Source organism: Quercus lobata, unplaced genomic scaffold (assembly GCF_001633185.2).
Source record: "Quercus lobata isolate SW786 unplaced genomic scaffold, ValleyOak3.0 Primary Assembly Scq3eQI_295, whole genome shotgun sequence".
Taxonomy (NCBI): Eukaryota; Viridiplantae; Streptophyta; class Magnoliopsida; order Fagales; family Fagaceae; genus Quercus; species Quercus lobata.
The window spans coordinates 1,872-23,475 of NW_022154806.1; the positions used below are offsets into that span (position 1 = coordinate 1,872).

Below are 21,604 nucleotides of genomic sequence, written 5' to 3' on the forward strand. Positions count from 1 at the left end.
AACAATTCAAGATTAAAGGTTATCATGGCATCATTTTTATTATAGACTAATTATATATGACATCTCAATCATTGTAAAAAATTATTAAAAAATTTTACGTCACCCAACTTATTAAATTTCAAATAGTCCCCATGAATGATAATAGTCTAGTTATTAACAAAGGTTGTCAATTAGATTTTAAAATTTTTCTCGTCTCTCTAATTTCTTCCCCCACCCCAACCCAACCCAGATCGGACTTATTACATGTCGTAGATAAGTCACCTTGTACATATTCAGTTCATGTTCAATTTGGAAAAAATCTTGTTTATGCTTTGTTATTCAACAACCAAATTACATTTAAGTTTAGTCTCGACCATAAAAACAATGCAAAATTAAAACTTAAGTACTTTTTTTTTTTTTTTTTTATAATGGGAAAAAAAAAAAAACTTAAGTACTTTATTGTTAACAAGCTTATAAATGTGGTCTCTATTTGAGACTCGGATTATCTAAGTTGAAATTATTATTTTTAACTTATTGATAACTTATCCATTTTGTAGTAAAAATGACATTTTTCTTTATACCCATTAAGAAAGGAACATTGAGTTTAAGATGGATATAATAATACCATTGCAAAATTTTAAAAAAAAAAAATGCTTGCCATCTTTCTAGATTTATAAATCTAAGTTTATAAGTTCATTTTTTGAAGGGGTATAAAATTGTATTCATGATATTTCTTTTATATGAAAAAAGAATGACAATTTTTTTTTCCAAACCAAAGGATTACCAAGTGCTTGTAGTCACACTCACATGGCCTACTTAATAGTCACATATCTACCACCGCGTGCCCTTGGTGTGGTGGTCACTCCACAAGTACAAATGCTTGTGAGGTGTGGGGGGTAACAGTTGGGGTTCAAGTCACCAGGAAAGAGCTTCACACACGTATACACTTAGATTAGGTTAGAATAAAAATTCTATCTTGAATTAAAAAAAAAAAGTCACATACCTTATTTAAATTATTTAATAAATCATGTAATTTAATGAATATTGATGGTCTTATGAAATGACACATAATAGTTTGGAGACTTGGGGTAGATTCCTAGCTCCAACCCATTTTGGAGAAGTAGTTTCTAGACAAGTTCCAACTTGTCCGACCAAAAAAGAAAATCAAACCTAAAAATGTTATACAGCTTAATCAATAATCATGTACTCATGTTTGATAAAAAAAAAAATTAAATGATCTTAAAATTTTAATAATAAGCTCGATTCAATTTGGCTCAATTTCAACCTATCTCACAAAACCCAAGAATACCAGGTTCTACTTCTGCAAGTTATGTCGACAAAAAATCCTCATTATTATTGTACATGATTATTCAAAACAAATTAAAACATATTTTGTAAGAGAACTTGAGTTTTAGGTTATGTTTGGTTTGAGAGACTAAGGAAGAAAAGAAGAAAAGAGAAGGGAAATAAATTTCATTGTTTGGTTAGGAATCATGATGGACTGGGGTGAAGAGAAAATCCATAGCCCGCCATTTTCTTTCCTCCCAAGAAAAAGATAGTTCTTAGGGTGAGACCAACCAATAAAGTATATTTCTTTTCATTTCTCCCTCACAAACCAAAAAAGTAAAAGAATTTCATCAAAAAAAAAAAAAAAAGTAAAAGAAAATTATTACCCTTTCCTCTCCTCTCCTCTCTCTTCCTCCCTTTCCTTTCCCTTCCTTCTCCCTTGTTTTTGCCAAACATAGTATTAAGTTTCAAAAAGTGAAAATCACAACGGCCTTGTCATGTTACCTGGGGAGATATTTATGGTGAAATCACCAATTCAAAGAAATCTCCTGTAAAAGTTGGCATACACCTTGTTTTACTTGAGAAAGAGATTTGCTTGTCGAAAACAATTGCTATTCTCGTAGCAGATTTTGTACTAGTGAAAAATTGCAGCGTTAATCAACCCGATGATTAATAGTCATTTTGAGTTAAAAGCCATCCATATTCCATGGGATTTGAGGCATGTATGTTAACTAAACAACCATAGCCACTTACCGTAATTGTCTTTGTCTAATGGAAAAAAATTACAAAAATGATTTCCTTTGTCAATGTTTGGAACAAATATCACGGTTCTAAGTAGTATTAGTTTGCATTATTTCACAATGCACATCTCCAACATGTTTGACCAGCATTTCCAGTGTAATTTCCTACATGTTTTCCATTGTTGGGGTGCTCATATTCTCGTGTTTAGAAGAAAAAAATTTCCTATCATATTTTGATCATTTTGCAAAGCTTTTTTCTTTGGGAATTTCCACAGAACATTTAAACTAGCAACTATGTACTTCAGTTATAAATCCACCATATATCAACCTTGGGTTTCATCTCTATGCATCGATATATACATATAGATGAAGACAAAATATAGAACAATGGAATCAACTGTGCATAAGATATACCAAGAGCCTTGTAATTCAGTGACGTTACCTACTCTTATGAGAATCGGGATTTGAATTTCTCCTCATTGTTATAACTATTGAATTATCAAAAAAATAGCTGATATAATATCTCAATATAAACAGTAAACAACAAATTTTTTCCAAAATATATATATATATATATATATGAAATGCAGATCAAATATCTTATAAGTGTAGCAAATACATGGTGTGAACCAACACAATCTACACATTTTTTAGTTTCCCTCAAATAGGAATGATTTTTCAGTCGGGGAAGAAATATCATACAGACCACTTCCAATTGAAGCAAATGAATCCCAGCAGTTGTTTGACAGACTATCGTTTGGGAAAGTTTGACCACTCTGCAGAAAAGTCACTAGAAAGAAATCCATACTCAAGTAGACCAGCTCTGTAAAGAAGGTGCCACCAGCAGCATCACAAGCTAAGCTATTCCATCCAATAAGATGACAAATCATCATCACAATCTCATTACATGATCCTTTTCTAAATTTTTAACTAGCACTCCAAAGTAATTTCCGAGTCATTGCTGGTGGGGCTAATCCTGGAATATCCCTGATGTCCTTGTTGTTTGGGTTCACGAGCTGAGACATAAAAATAAATAATTCACGAAATAAAAAATTAAGCAAATTGAAAGAAAAGGGCAATGCAGTGTTATACCGCCAGCTCTTTCACAAGCTAATGGCTTTTGACAGTCACATGAGACTGCAAAGACATGAAATGTTCTTGGTGATTAAGACACCAACTCACTATGAAAGGTTTAAGACGTGTTGATATGAATAATGTAGAAGCTCTAGAAGGTTATCTCCCCAAAAAATTATAAAATTATCTTAAAGGCCTCGAAATAGATACTTTCTGGACAATACTGTTATGAAAACAACCAAGCGATTCATCCTTGAACTCAAAGTTATCTGCAACTTAAGTAGTTAAGTTCCCAAAAAAATCTGTAAGTTCCAACTTCTTTTTTTCTCGACATAAATACGTCTAAATTTTACTGGTTTTCAAATGAAGCCGATCTCCACCAATTTTATGATCCAAGTCTGTAGCAATCATCAAACTATATTCAACTGATATACGAAAATTAAAATTATTGTTTCCCTCTTACATATGTTGTGGACAAGAAATCTATTCAGAAAGAAAAGGAATTGAACTTCTCCTAAAGATGACATCAAGTTGCAATCTGTGCATTACCAACGAATATGAAAATCTGACAACAATTAGATTAACTCTTCTACACCCACATGTACTGTGTCTGTTTCCTTTCCTTTTTATTTAGTGGAGTTCATTATTATTTTCATAAGAAAAGGGTATACTGAACTAAATTCTTTTACATTTTATTTGGGTAAGCAAAAAATGACTTGGATTCACTACAATTAACTACACCATTTGGCATTATAAAAGTCTTTTCCTGCAGCTTTTAGGCAAATAAGGGTTAACCAAACAAGTTCAACCTGAGATCAGCTTGCTCATAAAAGCCCCAATTGAAGCATAAAAACAGGTTAGGAAATACTATATATACAGTTATACACATTTAAAAACAATAGGCCTGTGGGCCTCCACAGTCAAAAAAAATTTTGGGGGGGGGGGTGTGTGGAAGGCCTAGTATTCATAATAATGAAGCTACATCTATATAATAAAGGGACATTATGGATTCTATTCCAATTTGTTATCAGATGGCAATAGCAGAATCAAATATTTAGAAAATAAAATATTGTTAATGGCAAAGAAAATGAAAGATAATAATATTACCTTAACAATAATGATGGCTATGACTCCAACGACAATAAGGAAGAGTAAAGCCATAATACATTTATCAGTTGCAACCTAATGAAATAAATGAGGTAAGTAAAATACGTAACAACTAATAGTCAATATATGACAAGAACTGGAAGAAGATACTTTTAGAGATTGACCTGCCTACCAAGTTCCTTCACAAGTTGAGAAGCTTTCTTGATCGAGAAATGGATAGAGTCCAGCTCATTAACAACCTGACCCATTTGTTCAGTCTAAACATAAATATAATAGACTTCTTTAGTTCCATGGCAATGAAAATTTTTGAAAGATTAAACGAAACAAAAGAAAAGGAGAGATTTGATATGACTAAATAAACTGCCATGAAGTCCATTTTTTTAAAGCTGAAAAACTACACACCTGTGCCTTGAGTGCTGCCGCAGTCTCTGTTCCAAAATTGACAGTGTCTTGAACAGTCCACAACAAACAACGAGATACAGAAATTATTTTTCTTTTGCAATGATTCCATACTTTAAAAACAGTAAAACTAATTTTATATTTTCTTACTCTTTTTTTTAGAGGCGGGGGGTGGGGATATGAAGTACAAGAGTTAGTTAAGATTTTCCATAAATAAGACAGAGGAAACCATGATCACACTTCAAAATAGCCTATGAAACTTATCCATTTCCAACTTGCCAAAATAAATAAAGTTATTTCATAACAAAATGATCATCAGAGAACATCCAACCTTTTTTGACCTCTCGATGGCTTGATCAGTCTCATCCATCATCCAGTTTCCACTACCTACTAGCTGTTGATTTGTCATGGCTGCAGACATATAGCCACTGCCTCAGCATTAAATATACTTTATAATTGAGAAACATTTAACATATAAAGTACTTGAAGTAACATATATTGGTATGAAATATATCAAACACAGGGCATGCTTCCAGATTAAACTTAAAGATATGCATTGGTTACTTTAAAAATGGAAATTTACAATTTTTGAACCATCAAAAAGATATTTTACATAATATTACTGTGACACTGATTTCATGATGCCAATGAGAGTGAGACTAACATTTTTATATTGTCATTTCTTCTTTACTTTTCACGTTTGTGTGCACAGCACTCACTACATTGCACACAAAGATATTCTCAAAGATAAAACAAAAGCCTTAAACTATAAAATCATTGATATATCATCCAGCAAGATTAAAGCCATCAAATTGGCAAGCACTAAGGGGACTATAGTGTTACTTGCAGCCATCAATGCTAACTCCATCTGTAATGCATATTACAATGAATCACTAGAGAGACACAGAGTTTTTAATTCAATATGAAATATTAAACTGCCGTGAAATCCATTTTTTTTTAAAGCTGACAAATTACACACCTGATCCTTGAGTGCTGCTGCAGTTTCTGTTCCAACATTGATGGTGTCTTGAACAGTCTACCACAAACAAGGAGATACCGAATTTATTTTTCTTTTACGATGATTCCATACTTTTTTGAACAGTAAAACTACTTTTATGTTTTCTTACTATTTTTTTTGGGAGGGGTGGGGGGTGGGGGGAGATATGAGTTAGTTAAAAACATTCCATAATTTGTTCAGGTCTTGATACAAACCAGTGCAAGTGATGCTCAAGGCAAAGCTAAAAAGACTAGTACATTTTAGAAATACAAGATAAAATTCCACCTATAACCTTCTACAAGGAAATAGAGAAGAATGATAGGAAATAATGATACACTTGAAAATAAACATTCCATAATTTGTTTAGGTCTTGATGCAAACTAGTGCAAATGATGTTCAAGGCAAAGCTAAAAAAACTAGTACGTTTTAGAAATACAAGATACAATTCCACCTGTAACCTTCTATAAGGAAATAGAGGAGAATGAGAGGAATTAATGATCACACTTCAAAATAGCCTACAAAACTTATCCCTTTTCAACTCACCAAAATAAATAAAACTAATTTCCTCACAAAATGATTATGAGAGATAATCCTACCCCTTTTAACCCCCAATGGCTTGATCAGTCTCATCCATATCCGGTTTCCATTATCTATTAGCTGTTGATTTCTCATGGCAGCATGCTTATAGCCACTGCCTTAGCATTAAATATACTTCATAAATGAGAAACATTTAACATATAAACTATAAAGTACTTGAAGCAACATATATTGATATGAAATATATCAAAAATAGGGCATGATTCCCGATTAAACTTAAAGGAAAGCATTGGTTACTTTAGAAGCAGCAATTTACAATTTCTGAACCATAAAAAAGGTAGATGTTAACAAATATACTTTAGACACAATACTGCTGTGACACTGATTTCACAATGTCAAGGAGAGTGGTTTTTTCATATTATCATTTCTATCTTAACTTATCATGTGTGTTTTTGTGCACTCACTAAATTGTATAAAAAGAATTCTCAAAAATAAAAATAAAAAAACTATAAAATCATCAAAATATCATTAAAGCCATCAATTTGGCCAAGAGCATAGGGTTTTAAAGAGTTACTTGCACCAGCAAATAGCAGCCATCCACGGTAACTTCATCTGTAATACACATTACATCAAACACAACCACTAAAGTAGCTACCCAAACCAACTTCACTGTGAGGCATATGAAGCTGGCATCTTTTCAGCTGATACAGAAACTATTATAATTATTTCTATTAGACAAAATTCTAGGACAAATCCACAACCAAATAGAAATGTGTTTATCAGGTATCCAAGAATTACAACAAAAATGCATAAGCCATAGGTTTGTATGACTATTTAAACCCATAACTAACTCTTATTTTAGCATGAAAGGCAGCCAAGAGTAGTAGACACATTAGTGAAAACTAGCACATGGGTGAAAAAGATGTACACTTACACGGTGCTAGCAAGACATTATCTTCCCCACATCCTTTGGTGCCACGATCAAAGAGATCAATTCTCTTGTTTTCAAGATTTGACACAAATCTGTATCCACAACAAATTGAAAACAAAATTATCTCTGCTGCTTTAAGAGCCAAAATAATGGTAAATTGTGACTGATGTTAACTTACTGCTTTTTAAGAGTAACCTATGATCTGCATAGAGTATGAACATCTTTCAGTGCATTTGGAATACAAGATTTAATCAACTGATATAAAACTAAAATTTTGGAAAAAATCTATAATATCTAAAGGCTAAATAGAAATAAAGATAACAACACACCATTGACTGTTTTTTCTCATTCAGCATCTTGTTAGTGACTGGATGATTTCTACTCTCCAAATCCTTGGTTTGTCAGGTGAACACGTCGATAACCCTGAAAAGGCAAGACTAAATTGTCTTTCTAACTAGAAAATAAAAACTAACAAAAATGGAAAAGGATAAACACCTGTTTTATATGGGTAACTAGAAGTCACACACCTGCATAGGATTCAACCCATGAGCTATCCTCCACCTCTTATTTAGGTAGGGAGGAGACGGCATTTGACCCAAGGAGCATTTGCAAAAGGAAAATGAAAACACATACAAAACATCAACTACAGCAGCAGAAGCATTATATAAGACTGTTTTCTAAAGAGTTTTTGCTAAGCCATTAATATTATCCCAAATACCCATCGATGTTTGAACCAGCGACCTCACCACCCATCCCATACTTGTCTCAGATCACCAGTTTTGTTAAGTAGCAACTTTCAAGCATCAATTAGTAAAGTAAAACGTTTTCTTTGGGAAGAAATTAAACATCCAAGGTTATAGGCAAATTTTAATTATATCTAGATCTTAACATTGCATAAGTCCTTAAGCATATTATTTACTGAGTTTTACAGGATGTTCATGGTATTGAAATTGGAAATAGCTTAAATGGGGTGTAGATCCAGAATCTCTGTCCTACATTGCAATATATAACATCTATGTACAAGACTCAATGTTTCACTGTAAGTGACAGTGAATCTATAGTTGATACAACAAACATAAGCGATACGCAATAGCTCGCCTTTTAACAAGGCCTATTAAGAGTTAAAACCATATACTGCAAACATTTAAACTCTACTGAATTACAAGTGTCATGAGTCATGACATGTCATGTCAGGTTAAGAAATATGACTACCAGTGAGACAGTCGACCTATGTCTGCAGGGTAGTTCACATTATGGATGCTGGTTGTGGGTTTGCTAGTTTCTGCATACTATCCCCTGGGATATACAAACACATGTCCTTTGCACCGAAAGATGATAGGATGAAAACCCAAAGGAAGTGTTGGTGCGTACTAAATACAGAAAATTCATTGTACAAATTATAACACAATACCATTGAAAAATTGTAATATTTATTCACTTCTCATTCTTTGATTACCAAACAGAAAAAAGTTTTGCAAACTTCAATTCACTTTTTTGTTACTTTTCTTTTTCTAACTTCAATTACATGCAAGCGTGCAAATCATAGAGCAAAATCAACATCTAAGGAGCCAAGCTAGGAGACTTTTGTAAATCAATATGAATAATAGTCCCAAACGCCAGTAAGGAAAAAAGAAAACATTATTATATATGTCGGACCGTTGGTGAAAAAGAAAAACAAGAATTATAACAAACCGTTACCGAGGGACAAGAAATCTCAATATGCATTTGTATTGTAGTAGAAGTTTAACAGAGCATTACATATACTTAGCCCAAAATAACATAAAATTAACAGAAAAAGAAATGCTAGTATATGTCCCAAAAAAAGAAGAAGGAAACAACTAGATTATATAATGGTAGGAAGAAAGATGATAACTCACAGGTAAAAGATGAGGAAAAAAATTCTCTTGACTGGATTCCTCACAATCTATGCCCGTGTCCCATCGTCCCAGACTTCCTCCCAATCCTCCGAGTCTTTGGTTTGATGTCTTGCTTGTTTAACAAACGGAACCCTACTGTCTCCACCTCCACGCTCCCTGTAGCTATTGTAAACTCAACTTCATGGAGCTAACCCTTGTGGCCTCCAACATGCGTCTTTTTCTTCATGATAAATACTTGTATCCTTGGCTCCCTTTATATCCATGGCTTGAACGTTTTTTGTTCCCTGATAATAAAAAAGGAATTTGTGAAATGCAAAATATATTATTAGCATAATTATTCATATTTCAACTTGCTAAATAAGAAGATATGGTATGAGCTCAAGTAAATAACCTCTTACCGTATTGTTTTTCAACACATGATCAATATCCTTATAAAGCCACAGTCTACTGCGCTCCCCAGGCACAAGGGACTCTTGACGAACTATGTCCCTACCCATATTTTCTACTAAATCATGCATCCACAATTCATTATTTTCAGAAATTTTCAAGAGAGATTTGTCAATGAGATTGGATAATCCAAGATAGCGGCCAAGATGATTTTTTAGTATTTGTACTACATAATCTTCCTTCTCGTGATTAAGGAAGCATGCAGTATCTTTGAATATTTCTTGATCTTGCCTTTCAAGTCCATCATAACTTATTTTTAGTACTCGGATAACATCTAGCTTGGGTTGTTCTTTGAGCTTCTCAAACTCATTTTCCCATTCAACAGCACTTCTTTTATACAAAAATGAACCCAAAACTATAAGAGCTAAAGGATGACCGGCAACATAATTCAAAAAACCTTTGGACAGTTTTAAATATTCATCTGGGACAAGTTTGTTTTTAAAAGCTTTTGAACAAAAAAGATGAAGAGCATCTTCATTTTTCAATGCTTTAACTTCATACATTTGATCTATTAAATGTGTCTCTAACAAGTGCTTATCTCTTGTTGTTATGATAATTCTACAACCCCGACCAAACCAATCACGCTTCCTAGCTAACTTTTGTAATTGGTTTAAATCATTTACATCATCAAGAACAAGAAGAATCCTTTTACCATGTAACATATTCTTGATCATGTGTTCTCCTTCACAATTATTTTTTATATTCAAATTTGTGTCATTTAATATTTGAGAAATAAGATTTTTCTGCAATGATAGGTAACCTTTTTTTTCAGATTTTTCCCTAACATTATCAATAAAACAACTAACTTCAAATTCTTTAGAATACATCTTATAGGCAACTTCGGCGAGGGTTGTCTTCCCCATTCCCCCCATCGCCCAAATCCCTATAAAGCGAACTTCATTCTTTAACCAAAAAGCTAAATATGACTCCAATTCCAACAATGAAGACTCTATTCCAATCAAGCCCTCAGTAACTTCTGAGAATTCACGACACAATTTTCGTGATATTAGTCTCGCAATGCTTTTGATAGCTGCAGAGAGAGGACTGCAATGAAGAGAGAACAAGATATGATGACCAATTAATAGGTCCCATGAAAAATATGGTAGATATTAGGTGTTCGAATCTACTGACTAAATAAAAATATTTAAATAGATAGGCTATGACAAAAATTAAATGAGATCTGATGAAGGTTTATTTATTTCAAAAAATAATAAATAAAAAAAGATATGTCAATTAAAGGTTTAAATGAAGTTAGATATATAAAAGTGGATTAGCTGAATATCTATATCTATATGATAAGTAGTAGTCGAAACATTTGACCTTTTGTTGACCTTATCTCATTGCGCCATGTGGCTACATAAATTTATGCCATTAAAAAACCAAACAATTGTGTCTTTTCGTTTTGCAAAATAAGACACTGAACAATTGTATCTTTTGGAATTTTAAATAACTAACCACAACCAAAAGAAACAAATCATTACACTGTATCATACTATTATTTTCCCTCGGTACATATAAATATAACCGGACTGCAAAAAAACTGCAATTTGCAAGCACTTTTTCTTTTCCAACTGCACACCTGTGTCTTTAAAAAAAATCATTGACAATCTCAACGCCAATACAGCAAGTGATCAACATGTTCATGAAAATCACTGGCGCTTCCGAGTCATTACCACTAAGTAAACTGGAGGTGCATTTTCGTGGTCTGCCATTTTTGTCCTTATTTATCACTTCATTCTGATCTACCTTTGTTTTTCTACTATTTCTTTTATATTTTGGCAACTAATTATGTTGTTTTTCAAGGAGTACTCTTGAATCATTGTTGAAGAAAATGGAACAATTACCGTCGGCAGCGATGATGGTACACCACATTATTTATATTTATTAACCTCAAAATTGTCTAACACTAACAGAAGTTGACTTCTCTTTAAAAAATTGTATTGTTTCACTGGATACAAGTACCATGCAATTGTAAAACAAAGACACAAAAAACATAGAAGAAAAAAAAAATAGAAAGGCCAAAATAATAAAATCTTAATTTCATGATCTGATGTGTCTCTCTACTTCTCAACTTTACAAGTCCAAACTCCACCAAACCCAATAGTTTCCCATTTTTCAACTTTTACAGCATTTGACAGAAGAAGAGGAAGAAGAAGATGAGAATGAAAGCAATGGATGATCTTATTGTGGGGGAAAAGAAACATAAATAAAATTAAAAATTAAAAACATAGGAGAGAGTTACAGAAGCACTATGAGAGAAAAAGAGATTAAAAAAAAAAAAAAAAGGAGACGAGGGAATGTCATAGAAAAGATAAGAATGAAGAGAATTAAGAAAGGGAAAGAATTAAAAAGATAACGAAAAAGTGGCGTTGTAGAAGAGGAGATGATAGTCACGTGAGGGAGTTGAGTTTTGCTACTTCTAAGTTGTTGAGTTTGGTTCAACTTTTTGAAGTTGAGCTTTTTGAAAAAGTTGAATTTTCAAAAAGTGCATAATGAAAAAGTGTTTTTTCAAAAAACTAAGTGTTTGGTAAAAACTGTTAAAAAATGTTTTTTTGAAAAAGCTGAGTGCATAGCTAGCACTTATAAAAGTGGTAGTTTGAGGGGTAAATTACCAAAAAGGACAATGTATATATAAGGAAGTTTATTTCATACTTAAATCAATATTGTGAAATTATTTTTTTCTCACCAATATTAGCTAATAATAATGGAAAATTACTAGGTACTCCTGGAGTTCCATAAATGCGTACTCCCTCCTCTCACATAAATGGTGGGTCCCACTATGAATTTAATTAGTGGGATCCACCATTCATGTGAGAGGAGAGAGTACGCATTTATGATACTCCGAGAGTACACAATAATTTCTCAATAATAACCTATCACGTAAGATTTATTGTGAAAGTATTGTGATAATTTATACTGATTTTAATTTGAACGTACTATTAAAATTATTTTTTTCTCTTTCTAAAAAAATTATTTTTTCCTCGCCAATATTAGCTAATGATAACTTACCACTTAAGATTTATTGTAAAAGTCTTGTGAAAATATTGTGATAAAAATTGATACTGATTTTAATTTGAACGTACTATTAAAATTATTTTTTTCTCTTTCTAAAAAAATTATTTTTTTCTCACTATTATTAGCTAATAATAACCTACCACTTAAAATTTATTGTGAAAATATTGTGATACCATTTCCTCATTCTTCTTCTTTTTTCCCTATTTTTTTATCCTCCACACACTACCGCATTTCTTTCTTCTTCTTTTTCCTTCTTTTTTCCCCCTCTTTTTTTCTCCTCCACACATGTACCCTTACACTTTTCTTTTTTTACTTCTTTCCATTTTTTATCCCTACCACTTCCTCCAAACTCTAGAACGTTCCAGCTTTCCTTCTTCCTCTCTTCATTTTTTTTTTCTCTCAGCACTTCGTCTGCAACACCCATGCAATTCTTCACCCTAATCTTCTTGATTCTTTTCTTTTTCTCTAAATTCAACCACTTACAAACGGGATGATTCAGAGCAAAGCAGAGCAGATCGGGAAGATTGGATCAAAGCAAAGCAAACGCAAATGGGTACAAACTCCATTTGAAAGATTTTGCTATATTCTGATTTTTTTTTTTGTTTTGCATTTTGAGGAATTCTAATTTGCAAGGGATTGATTTTTTTTTTTTTTTCCTTAGCTGATTTGGGAATTTATTATAGATTTTTTTGTATTTGGATTTGGAAATTTGTTATTGAGAGGAATATTTTGATGTTTTTTTTTTTTTGTTTTGCATTTTGAGGAATCCTAATTTGCAAGGGATTGACTTTTTTTTTTCCCTTAGCTGATTTGGGAATTTGTTATAGATTTTTTTGTGTTTGGATTTGGAAATTTGTTATTGAGAGGAATGAGGAACTGTGCGTAGACGAAGACATGAGCATCCTTTATTCTTTGGGTTAATTTGGTAATTGCCCAACTCACCCAACGGATATATCAAAACGCACATAGACTTTTGGCAAAAATGGACCTCTGAGACTCCAAAATGGAATTGTGCGTTCTCTTCACAAGTATAAAATGCAACTTTTTGGAAAAAGTTGCGATTTATACTAACCAAATGCACTTAAAGGGTTGGCTTTTTTCAAAATGTGACTTTTGGGCTAAAAAAGTTGAAACAAATGGGCATTTAAGCAGAAAGGCAACTTCTTGGAAGGTACACATAAAATACCATTCCATCCTTACTTTTATTATTTTATACCCAAAAATTTTTTTTACTAAATTTGTTTCATTTATTTATTTCATCTTTCACTTGGGCTTTGGTTTCCAACTATCTCCCAATAGTGTTATTAGAATATTTGTGTTACGTGACTCTATCAGTTAGATTTACACAGTTTCCTTTAAAATTGGTATGGGCATATAATATACTACAAAGACTAAAGTAATACTTAGACGTGTATACTGTATAGATTTTTGTACATTGCTAATTCAATATTAATCACAAAATATTTTTTAAAAAATGATAATTTAAAATTTTATTAATGCAGTTAGTCTTTTAGGCCTAAATTTATTATGTTCTTGATATCAATTAATTGCTTTCTATGAAAAAAATTCTAATTAACTATGAATATATATTGAAAATATTAAGTCATTTTCTTATGTCCTTTTTTTTTTAGTTATACAGTGTTATTTATTACCTATTTATGATTACATTTTTTTTTTAAATGATTCCAATGCCTGTTGTGGATAGTTATAGCCATCAACCCATCTCCTCACAAGCATTCCATCCATCTATGCTACGTTGCTAACTATTTTTCGTTTTAAAGTCTTAATAGTAACTATATAAACTCAAATATAATGCTTTTTTTTTCCTTCCAAACTCATTCAGTAATTTAACCCATGCATCACACTGGTTAAATGACGTGTGTATATATATATATGTGTGTGTGTGTGTGTGTGTGTGTTTCAAATAAAAATTACCTATTCTTTACATGATATCCGGCAAGATCGGCCACATGACTCAAAGCAGCTTTCCATGTTTCCACCTTCTCCTTGAAATGTTTTTCATGTTTAACAAGTGAAAAAGTTCCTATTTGTTTTCGCACATCAGATGGATCCACATTGTAAAAAATAGGGAAAATTGTTATTTCCTTTTTTAGTAAAGTACAATAATTTAGTATTGTCGGATACCAAACCAAATGATCGTATCAAAACTTAAAAGCAAATCAAATTCACGAAGTGAGAAAGAAAATATTGTTAGATAAAAGAATTGAAACAAGATATACGGCTTGTTCATACTGAGGAGAGTCAGATTGGTTTTCAAAGTTGGGTCACTAATGCACGTGACCAGGTCACATCAGCTCGAATGCGTGCAAGCAATGAAAATGTTAGATGTTTGAATAAAAGACAATAAAGAAACCTTGCTAAACGTGGTGAGGCTTTTGATTAACCTTCACCAGGTCTGTTTGGATATAACTTATTTTGATAAAATTGAAAACTGAAAACTGAAAATACTGTAGCAAAATAATTTTTAAATGTGTGAATAGTACTGTGGGACCCATTTTTAATGAAAAAGTTAATAAAAAGTGGAGTTTGTGGGACCCATGAACAGTGCATAAGTGCACTGTTCACAGAAGAACGGGTAAACCATTGCAGCTAAAAAGAAAAAAAAAAATAAAATAAAAACTGAGGAAATGCAGACGCAGCACTAATAAGTGCTATCCAAATGAGCACAATATAAACTGGTGAAAAGTCTTTTGAAGAAAATCGAACTCTGAGCATATGATAAACATTATAGTTTAAACCAATACGTGCATGCCAAACCAGTACGGTATTAACATCATCCAAATTCCTAACACTTTTAAGCCCTAATCTTATGGGAAATTAACTTCAATAAAAGTTGCTATGGTCTATTTTAACATGGATGCTCAGTTGTTCTGCTTGTGCAGTCAAAATGCTGGAAAATTAAAGGCTCTCTAGTCTAGTCTATGAAAATTGATTAAGGCTCCTTCATCCATGTAACCTTGTCTGAGAGGAATAAGAACTTACATGGAAAAAGAAGGAAATAAAAAAGGACGAGATAAATTGAAAGATAAAAGAACAAGTCATTTTCATGCAAAATTAGATAAGAGAATTGAAACAAGATATACGGCTTGTTCATACTGAGGAGAGTCAGATTGGTTTTCAAAGTTGGGTCACTAATGCATGTGACCAGGTCACATCAGCTCGAATGCGTGGCAAGCAATGAAAATGTTAGATGTTTGAATAAAAGACAATAAAGAAACCTTGCTAAACGTGGTGAGGCTTTTGATTAACCTTCACTATATAAACTGGTGAAAAGTCTTTTGAAGAAAATTGAACTCTGAGCATAGGATAAACATTATAGTTTAAACCAGTACGTGCATGCCAAACTAGTATGGTATTAACATCATCCAAATTCTTAAGCACTAATCTTATGGGAAATTAACTTCAATAAAAGTTGCTATTGTCTATGGTTCACATGGATGCTCAGTTGTTTTGCTTGTACAGTCAAAATGCTTGAAAATTAAAGGCTCTCTAGTCTAGTCTATGAAAATTGATTAGGGCTCCTTCATCCATGTAACCTTGTCTGAGAGGAATAAATACTTACATGGAAAAAGAAGGTAATAAAAAAGGACGAGATAAACTGAAAGATAAAAGAACAAATCATTTTCATGCAAAATTCAATCAGTTGTCACATCTACAAAGTAGAGAGAGTACATCAATCATATGGGACTCTTGTTTGTTCTTTGCATGGGAACCGAACCAATTGTCACCAACCACAGTACGAGAGTGTTGGATTTAAACCAAATCTACTCATTATTCAAGTCTTTAAGGGCAAATATGTAATTAAAGCCCTCATTATGAAAAGACGTTAACACCCTTCCTTCGCAAACCAATTTTCTATCTCATCAAACCAATTCGCCAAGCTCACCACTCACATGTTAGCATTTACAATAAGAATCTATATTTCTATCTCCTCACTCGTGTAAAATTTTTGGTATATTTTATAATAAGAATTTTTTTTTTTTACACGGAAATTTTTTCAAAAATTCCACATTAAATTATTTATTCTACAGTATATTTCAATAAAATATTTATTCGTTATTTATATTTTATTATTTTTTCTAATGGTTAGTGTGCTACATTGATGTATGAGTTAAAAAAAAATATATAGGATAACAATTAAATAATATAAATCATATGATAGAAAGATGAGGTATACACTATTACTATAACACACTTATACTTTTTATACAATTATGCAAAGATTGATGAAACAAACTTCATCAAACTTGCATACAGGTCAATTTTTGTAAATTTTTTCACTTTTTGTATTTTAGCTTCATTGATGGAATTGCTTTCGCTGGGCACCTAAGCAGTGAAATCAAACTTAGTCTGTATTCACAACCAAAAAAAAACCAATTGTACCACTTAGCAAAAACAAAAATTGCTAATGTTCAACTTGAGCATTGATTTTTTTTTTTCCCAACTATGTTAGAAATTTCTTCATAGGAATACAATGGATTGAATAATGAATGTGGCCATGTGTGACTTGCAAGACTTGTTAATCCGTCAAGCACGTCACAAAGGAACTTTGAATGTGGCCATGTAGAAAAAAAAACAATTGATGACTATCTGAGACACTCTTCATTACGCTTTTCCAAGTAATTGTATTGGCGGGTTCATGATAGTGAAAAGGGTCACTTGCATGTGGAGTGTGGACCTTGGTTACAAAGTCTAGCAATCGTTTAATTCACTCAATATCTATCTTAGACATAAAAATCAAATAAATATGAATAATGTTAGAGACACTTACAAATTGCTAATGTAATGAGTAATTATTGATAAAAGAAAAAAAATGATATTAATAGTATGTCTAGATGAATACCAATAAGAGTTCCTCCAAAAAAAAGAGATGAATACCAATAAGAAATTGATCACATTAATATTTTGTAGAAATATTATAAAATAGTTTATAACTGTAACATTACTCAATAAATATATCTCATGCAAAAATTTCGTTCATTTTAATATAAAATTTTATTTCTTTTTTGACCATTTTTCAAAAACATTCACATAATAATATATTTTTTATTTTTTTAAAATTTAAATTTTTTTTAATTATTTCTCTCTCATTTTGTACATCCATCAAACAGCATTCCACAACTAAAAATTAAAACCTTATCAACACCAATATTCTTAAACAATAACGTGGGTTTTGGTCTTTTGGGTGTAGATTACGAATTTATTAATCTTAAAAAATATATATATATATATATATATATATGGTAGATATTAGGTGTTCGAATCTGCTGACTAAATAAAAATATGTAAATAGATCGGCTATGACAAAAATTAAATGAGATCTGATGAAGGTTTATTTATTTCAAAAAATAATAAATAAAAAAAGATATGTCAATTAAAGGTTTAAATGAAGTTAGATATATAAAAGTGGATTAGCTGAATATCTATATCTATATAATAAGTAATAGCCAAAACATTTGACCTTTTGTTGAAAAGATAAGAATGAAGAGAATTAAGAAAGGGAAAGAAATAAAAAGATAAAGAAAAAGTGGCGTTGTAGAAGAGGAGATGATAGTCACATGAGGGAGTTGAGTTTTGCTACTTCTAAGTTGTTGAGTTTGGTTCAACTTTTTGAAGTTGAGCTTTTTGAAAAAGTTGAATTTTCAAAAAGTGCATAATGAAAAAGTGTACTCCCTCCTCTCACATAAATGGTGGGTCCCACCATGAATTTAATTAGTGAGATCCACCATTTATGTGAGAGGAGGGAGTACGCATTTATGGTACTCCGAGAGTACACAATAATTTCCCAATAATAACCTATCACTTTAGATTTATTGTGAAAGTATTGTGATAATTTATACTGATTTTATTGTAAAAGTATTGTAAAAATATTGTGATAAAAATTGATACTGATTTTAATTTGAACGTACTATTAAAATTATTTTTTTCTCTTTCTAAAAAAGTTATTTTTTTCTCACTATTATTAGCTAATAATAACCTACCACTTAAAATTTATTGTGAAAATATTGTGATACCATTTCCTCATTCTTCTTCTTTTTTCCCTTTTTTTTTATCCTCCACACACTACCGCATTTCTTTCTTCTTTTTTTTCCTTCTTTTTTCCCCCTCTTTTTTTCTCCTCCACACATGTACCCTTACACTTTTCTTTTTTTACTTCTTTCCATTTTTTATCCCTACCACTTCCTCCAAACTCTAGAACGTTCCAGCTTTCCTTCTTCCTGTCTTCATTTTTTTTTCTCTCAACACTTCGTCTGCAACACCCATGCAATTCTTCACCCTGATCTTCTTGATTCTTTTCTTTTTCTCTAAATTCAACCACTTACAAACGGGATGATTCAGAGCAAAGCAGAGCAGATCGGGAAGATTGGATCAAAGCAAAGCAAACGCAAATGGGTACAAACTCCATTTGAAAGATTTTGCTATATTCTGATTTTTTTTTTTGTTTTGCATTTTGAGGAATTCTAATTTGCAAGGGATTGATTTTTTTTTTCCTTAGCTGATTTTGGAATTTATTATAGATTTTTTTGTATTTGGATTTGGAAATTTGTTATTGAGAGGAATATTTTGATGTTTTTTTTTTTTTGTTTTGCATTTTGAGGAATCCTAATTTGCAAGGGATTGATTTTTTTTTCCTTAGCTGATTTGGGAATTTGTTATAGATTTTTTTGTGTTTGGATTTGGAAATTTGTTATTGAGAGGAATGAGGAACTGTGCGTAGACGATGACATGAGCATCCTTTATTCTTTGGGTTCATTTGGTAATTGCCCAACTCACCCAACGGATATATCAAAACGTGCATAGACTTTTGGCAAAAATGGAATTCTGAGACTCCAAAATGGAATTGTGCGTTCTCTTCACAAGTATAAAATGCAACTTTTTGGAAAAAGTTGCATTTTATACTAACCAAATGCACTTAAAGGGCTGGCTTATTTCAAAATGTGACTTTTGGGCTGAAAAAGTTGAAACAAACGGGCATTTAAGCAGAAAGGCAACTTCTTGGAAGGTACACATAAAATACCATTCCATCCTTACTTTTATTATTTTATACCCAAAAAAAAAATTTACTAAATTTGTTTCATTTATTTATTTCATCTTTCACTTGGGCTTTGGTTTCCAACTACCTCCCAATAGTGTTATTAGAATATTTGTGTTACGTGACTCTATCAGTTAGATCTACACAGTTTCCTTTTAAATTGGTATGGGCATATAATATACTACAAAGACTAAAGTAATACTTAGATGTGTATACTGTATAGATTTTTGTACATTGCTAATTCAATATTAATCACAAAATATTTTTAAAAAAATGATAATTTAAAATTTTATTTATGCAGTTAGTTTTTTAGGCCTAAATTTATTATGTTCTTGATATCAATTAATTCCTTTCTATAAAAAAATTCTAATTAACTATGAATATATATTTAAAATATTAAGTCATTTTCTTATGTCCTTTTATTTATTTTTTTTAGTTATACAGTGTTATTTATTACCTATTTATGATTACATTTTTTTTTAAATGATTCCAATGCCTGTTGTGGATAGTTATAGCCATCGACCCATCTCCTCACAAGCATTCCATGCATCTATGCTACGTTGCTAACTATTTTTCCTTTTAAAGTCTTAATAGTAACTATATAAACTCAAATATAATGCCTTTTTTTTCCTTCCAAACTCATTCAGTAATTTAACCCATGCATCACACTGGTTAAATGACTAGTGTGTATATATATGTGTGTGTGTGTGTGTGTGTGTGTTTCAAATAAAAATTACCTATTCTTTACATGATATCCGGCAAGATCGGCCACATGACTCAAAGCAGCTTTCCATGTTTCCACCTTCTCCTTGAAATGTTTTTCATGTTTAACAAGTGAAAAAGTTCCTATTTGTTTTCGCACATCAGATGGATCCACATTGTAAAAAATAGGGAAAACTGTTATTTCCTTTTTTGTCTTGCAGTCAATGATCTCTACAAGTTCATCTAAGCACCAAGTGGAAAATGCATAATTTTCTGAGAGAATGACTATGGCAAATTTGGATTCTTTGATCGCTCTAAGGAGTTTTGGTTTAATAATTTTTCCTTTCTCAAGTTTTTGATCGTCCTCAAAAGTGTTAATGCCCTTCTCTACTAATGCATAATATATAAAGTCCGTAGCAGTATTGCGAGTGTCCTCACCACTGAAACTCAGGAAAACATCATACGTCCATTTGCTAGTAGAAGAAATAGAAGAACTTGGGAAAGACGATGAACTTGAAGCCATTGAATCAAGGAATAGATCTGCATGGAAAAAAAAATCAATTAGAACTGAAGAAAAATTGAAAAGAAAATAAATTATAAAAGAAGAAAAACTATTTGATGCAATGGTTTGAATCTTTCCCTTCATCAGATGAGTCAAACATTACCCCTTTTTTTGTTCCTTATGAGAAAGAGAAACCACAAATAAAGTCACACTGTTCAGAACTCAGGGGCAAGTGTTGGGTATGTACGGCAAAGATGGTCTAGGTACAGATAATTTTTTTTCCCAAGCCAACAGCAGAGCAAAGTAGACATTGTTCATAAAACCATGGCTATAACAAAGGAACAAGACAGAGAAACTTCTAAAATAAAAAAAAATAAAAAAAAATAAAAACAAAAAAAGTAGCATTAAAGCTATACTTGAGTAGAGAGTAAAAAAAGAGGCATAAATAAACAAGCATTCACAGCCAAGTGAGCCAAGGTCTCAGTAAACACAATACAAAAAATGGAGGAACATGGAAAAAACAAAAAATATCAAAATAAAACCCAACAAATGGAGGGGCTGATTTTGGGTCTCACCGGAAACAAAAATCGGTGAACGGAGCTGTGTATATCTCGGGCTGACGGTGCTAATCAGCGGAATTGGAGCTCTGCTTCAGTTATTGAAGTGTGATGTGGGTTTGGGAGAAAGAAAAGGGAAAGTGAGATGAAAGTAGTGAACAAGCATGGGTAGTTGAGGAAGTTCTTACAAAATATTCGTTAAAACCTTTTATATTATGTTTAGTTGCACTGGATGAGAGGAAGTAGAAAATGGGAAAATTGATAGAAGCTGGGGATTCCTCACATTTTTCCAAATTTTGTTTCTGTCCGATTTGAAAGAAAAAAGAGAAATGATTAACCTTTTATACAAGATTACTCTTGTACCCTCGTAAAAGTATAAAAAAGTTATGAATATTTTTG

The 21,604-nt window shown here is 31.8% G+C and overlaps 2 protein-coding genes and 1 long non-coding RNA gene across 4 annotated transcripts; all 3 read right to left on the reverse strand.

The window, feature by feature from the left end:
• Window positions 1-2,588: 2,588 nt before the first annotated feature.
• LOC115973421 (novel plant SNARE 11-like) lies at window positions 2,589-4,995 on the reverse strand. The gene is made up of 5 exons (XM_031093685.1): window positions 4,928-4,995; window positions 4,590-4,680; window positions 4,352-4,426; window positions 4,188-4,262; window positions 2,589-3,022 (listed from the first exon to the last, which is right to left on the reverse strand). Exons 1-5 carry the CDS (start codon window positions 4,993-4,995, stop codon window positions 2,933-2,935), a joined length of 399 nt encoding a protein of 132 aa, XP_030949545.1. The 3' UTR covers window positions 2,589-2,932.
• A 26-nt stretch (window positions 4,996-5,021) lies between these two features.
• On the reverse strand, window positions 5,022-9,108 carry LOC115973420. Of its 2 annotated transcripts, XR_004087711.1 has the most exons (6): window positions 8,929-9,108; window positions 7,381-7,474; window positions 7,230-7,253; window positions 7,055-7,143; window positions 5,566-5,622; window positions 5,022-5,454 (listed from the first exon to the last, which is right to left on the reverse strand). It is a non-coding gene; the product is annotated as an uncharacterized LOC115973420 (long non-coding RNA). The 2 variants fall into 2 exon arrangements; XR_004087710.1 differs by lacking the exons at window positions 5,022-5,454; window positions 5,566-5,622 and having other exon boundaries at window positions 5,733-7,143.
• An 11,069-nt stretch (window positions 9,109-20,177) lies between these two features.
• On the reverse strand, window positions 20,178-20,669 carry LOC115973417 (TMV resistance protein N-like). The gene has a single exon (XM_031093672.1). The coding sequence runs from the start codon at window positions 20,667-20,669 to the stop codon at window positions 20,178-20,180; it is 492 nt and encodes a 163-aa protein (XP_030949532.1).
• Between the last annotated feature and the right edge of the window lie 935 nt (window positions 20,670-21,604).

Excerpts from the sequence above, each read along its gene's own strand:
- LOC115973421 (XM_031093685.1), bottom strand. The coding sequence starts at position 4,995 with ATGACAAATCAACAGCTAGTAGGTAGTGGAAACTGGATGATGGATGAG. Across the intron at positions 4,681-4,927 it reads ACTGATCAAGCCATCGAGAG|AAAAATAATTTCTGTATCTC; the intron begins GTCAAAAAAGGT and ends TCATTGCAAAAG. Across the intron at positions 4,263-4,351 it reads TGAAGGAACTTGGTAGGCAG|GTTGCAACTGATAAATGTAT; the intron begins GTCAATCTCTAA and ends TTATTTCATTAG.
- LOC115973417 (XM_031093672.1), bottom strand. The coding sequence starts at position 20,669 with ATGGCTTCAAGTTCATCGTCTTTCCCAAGTTCTTCTATTTCTTCTACT.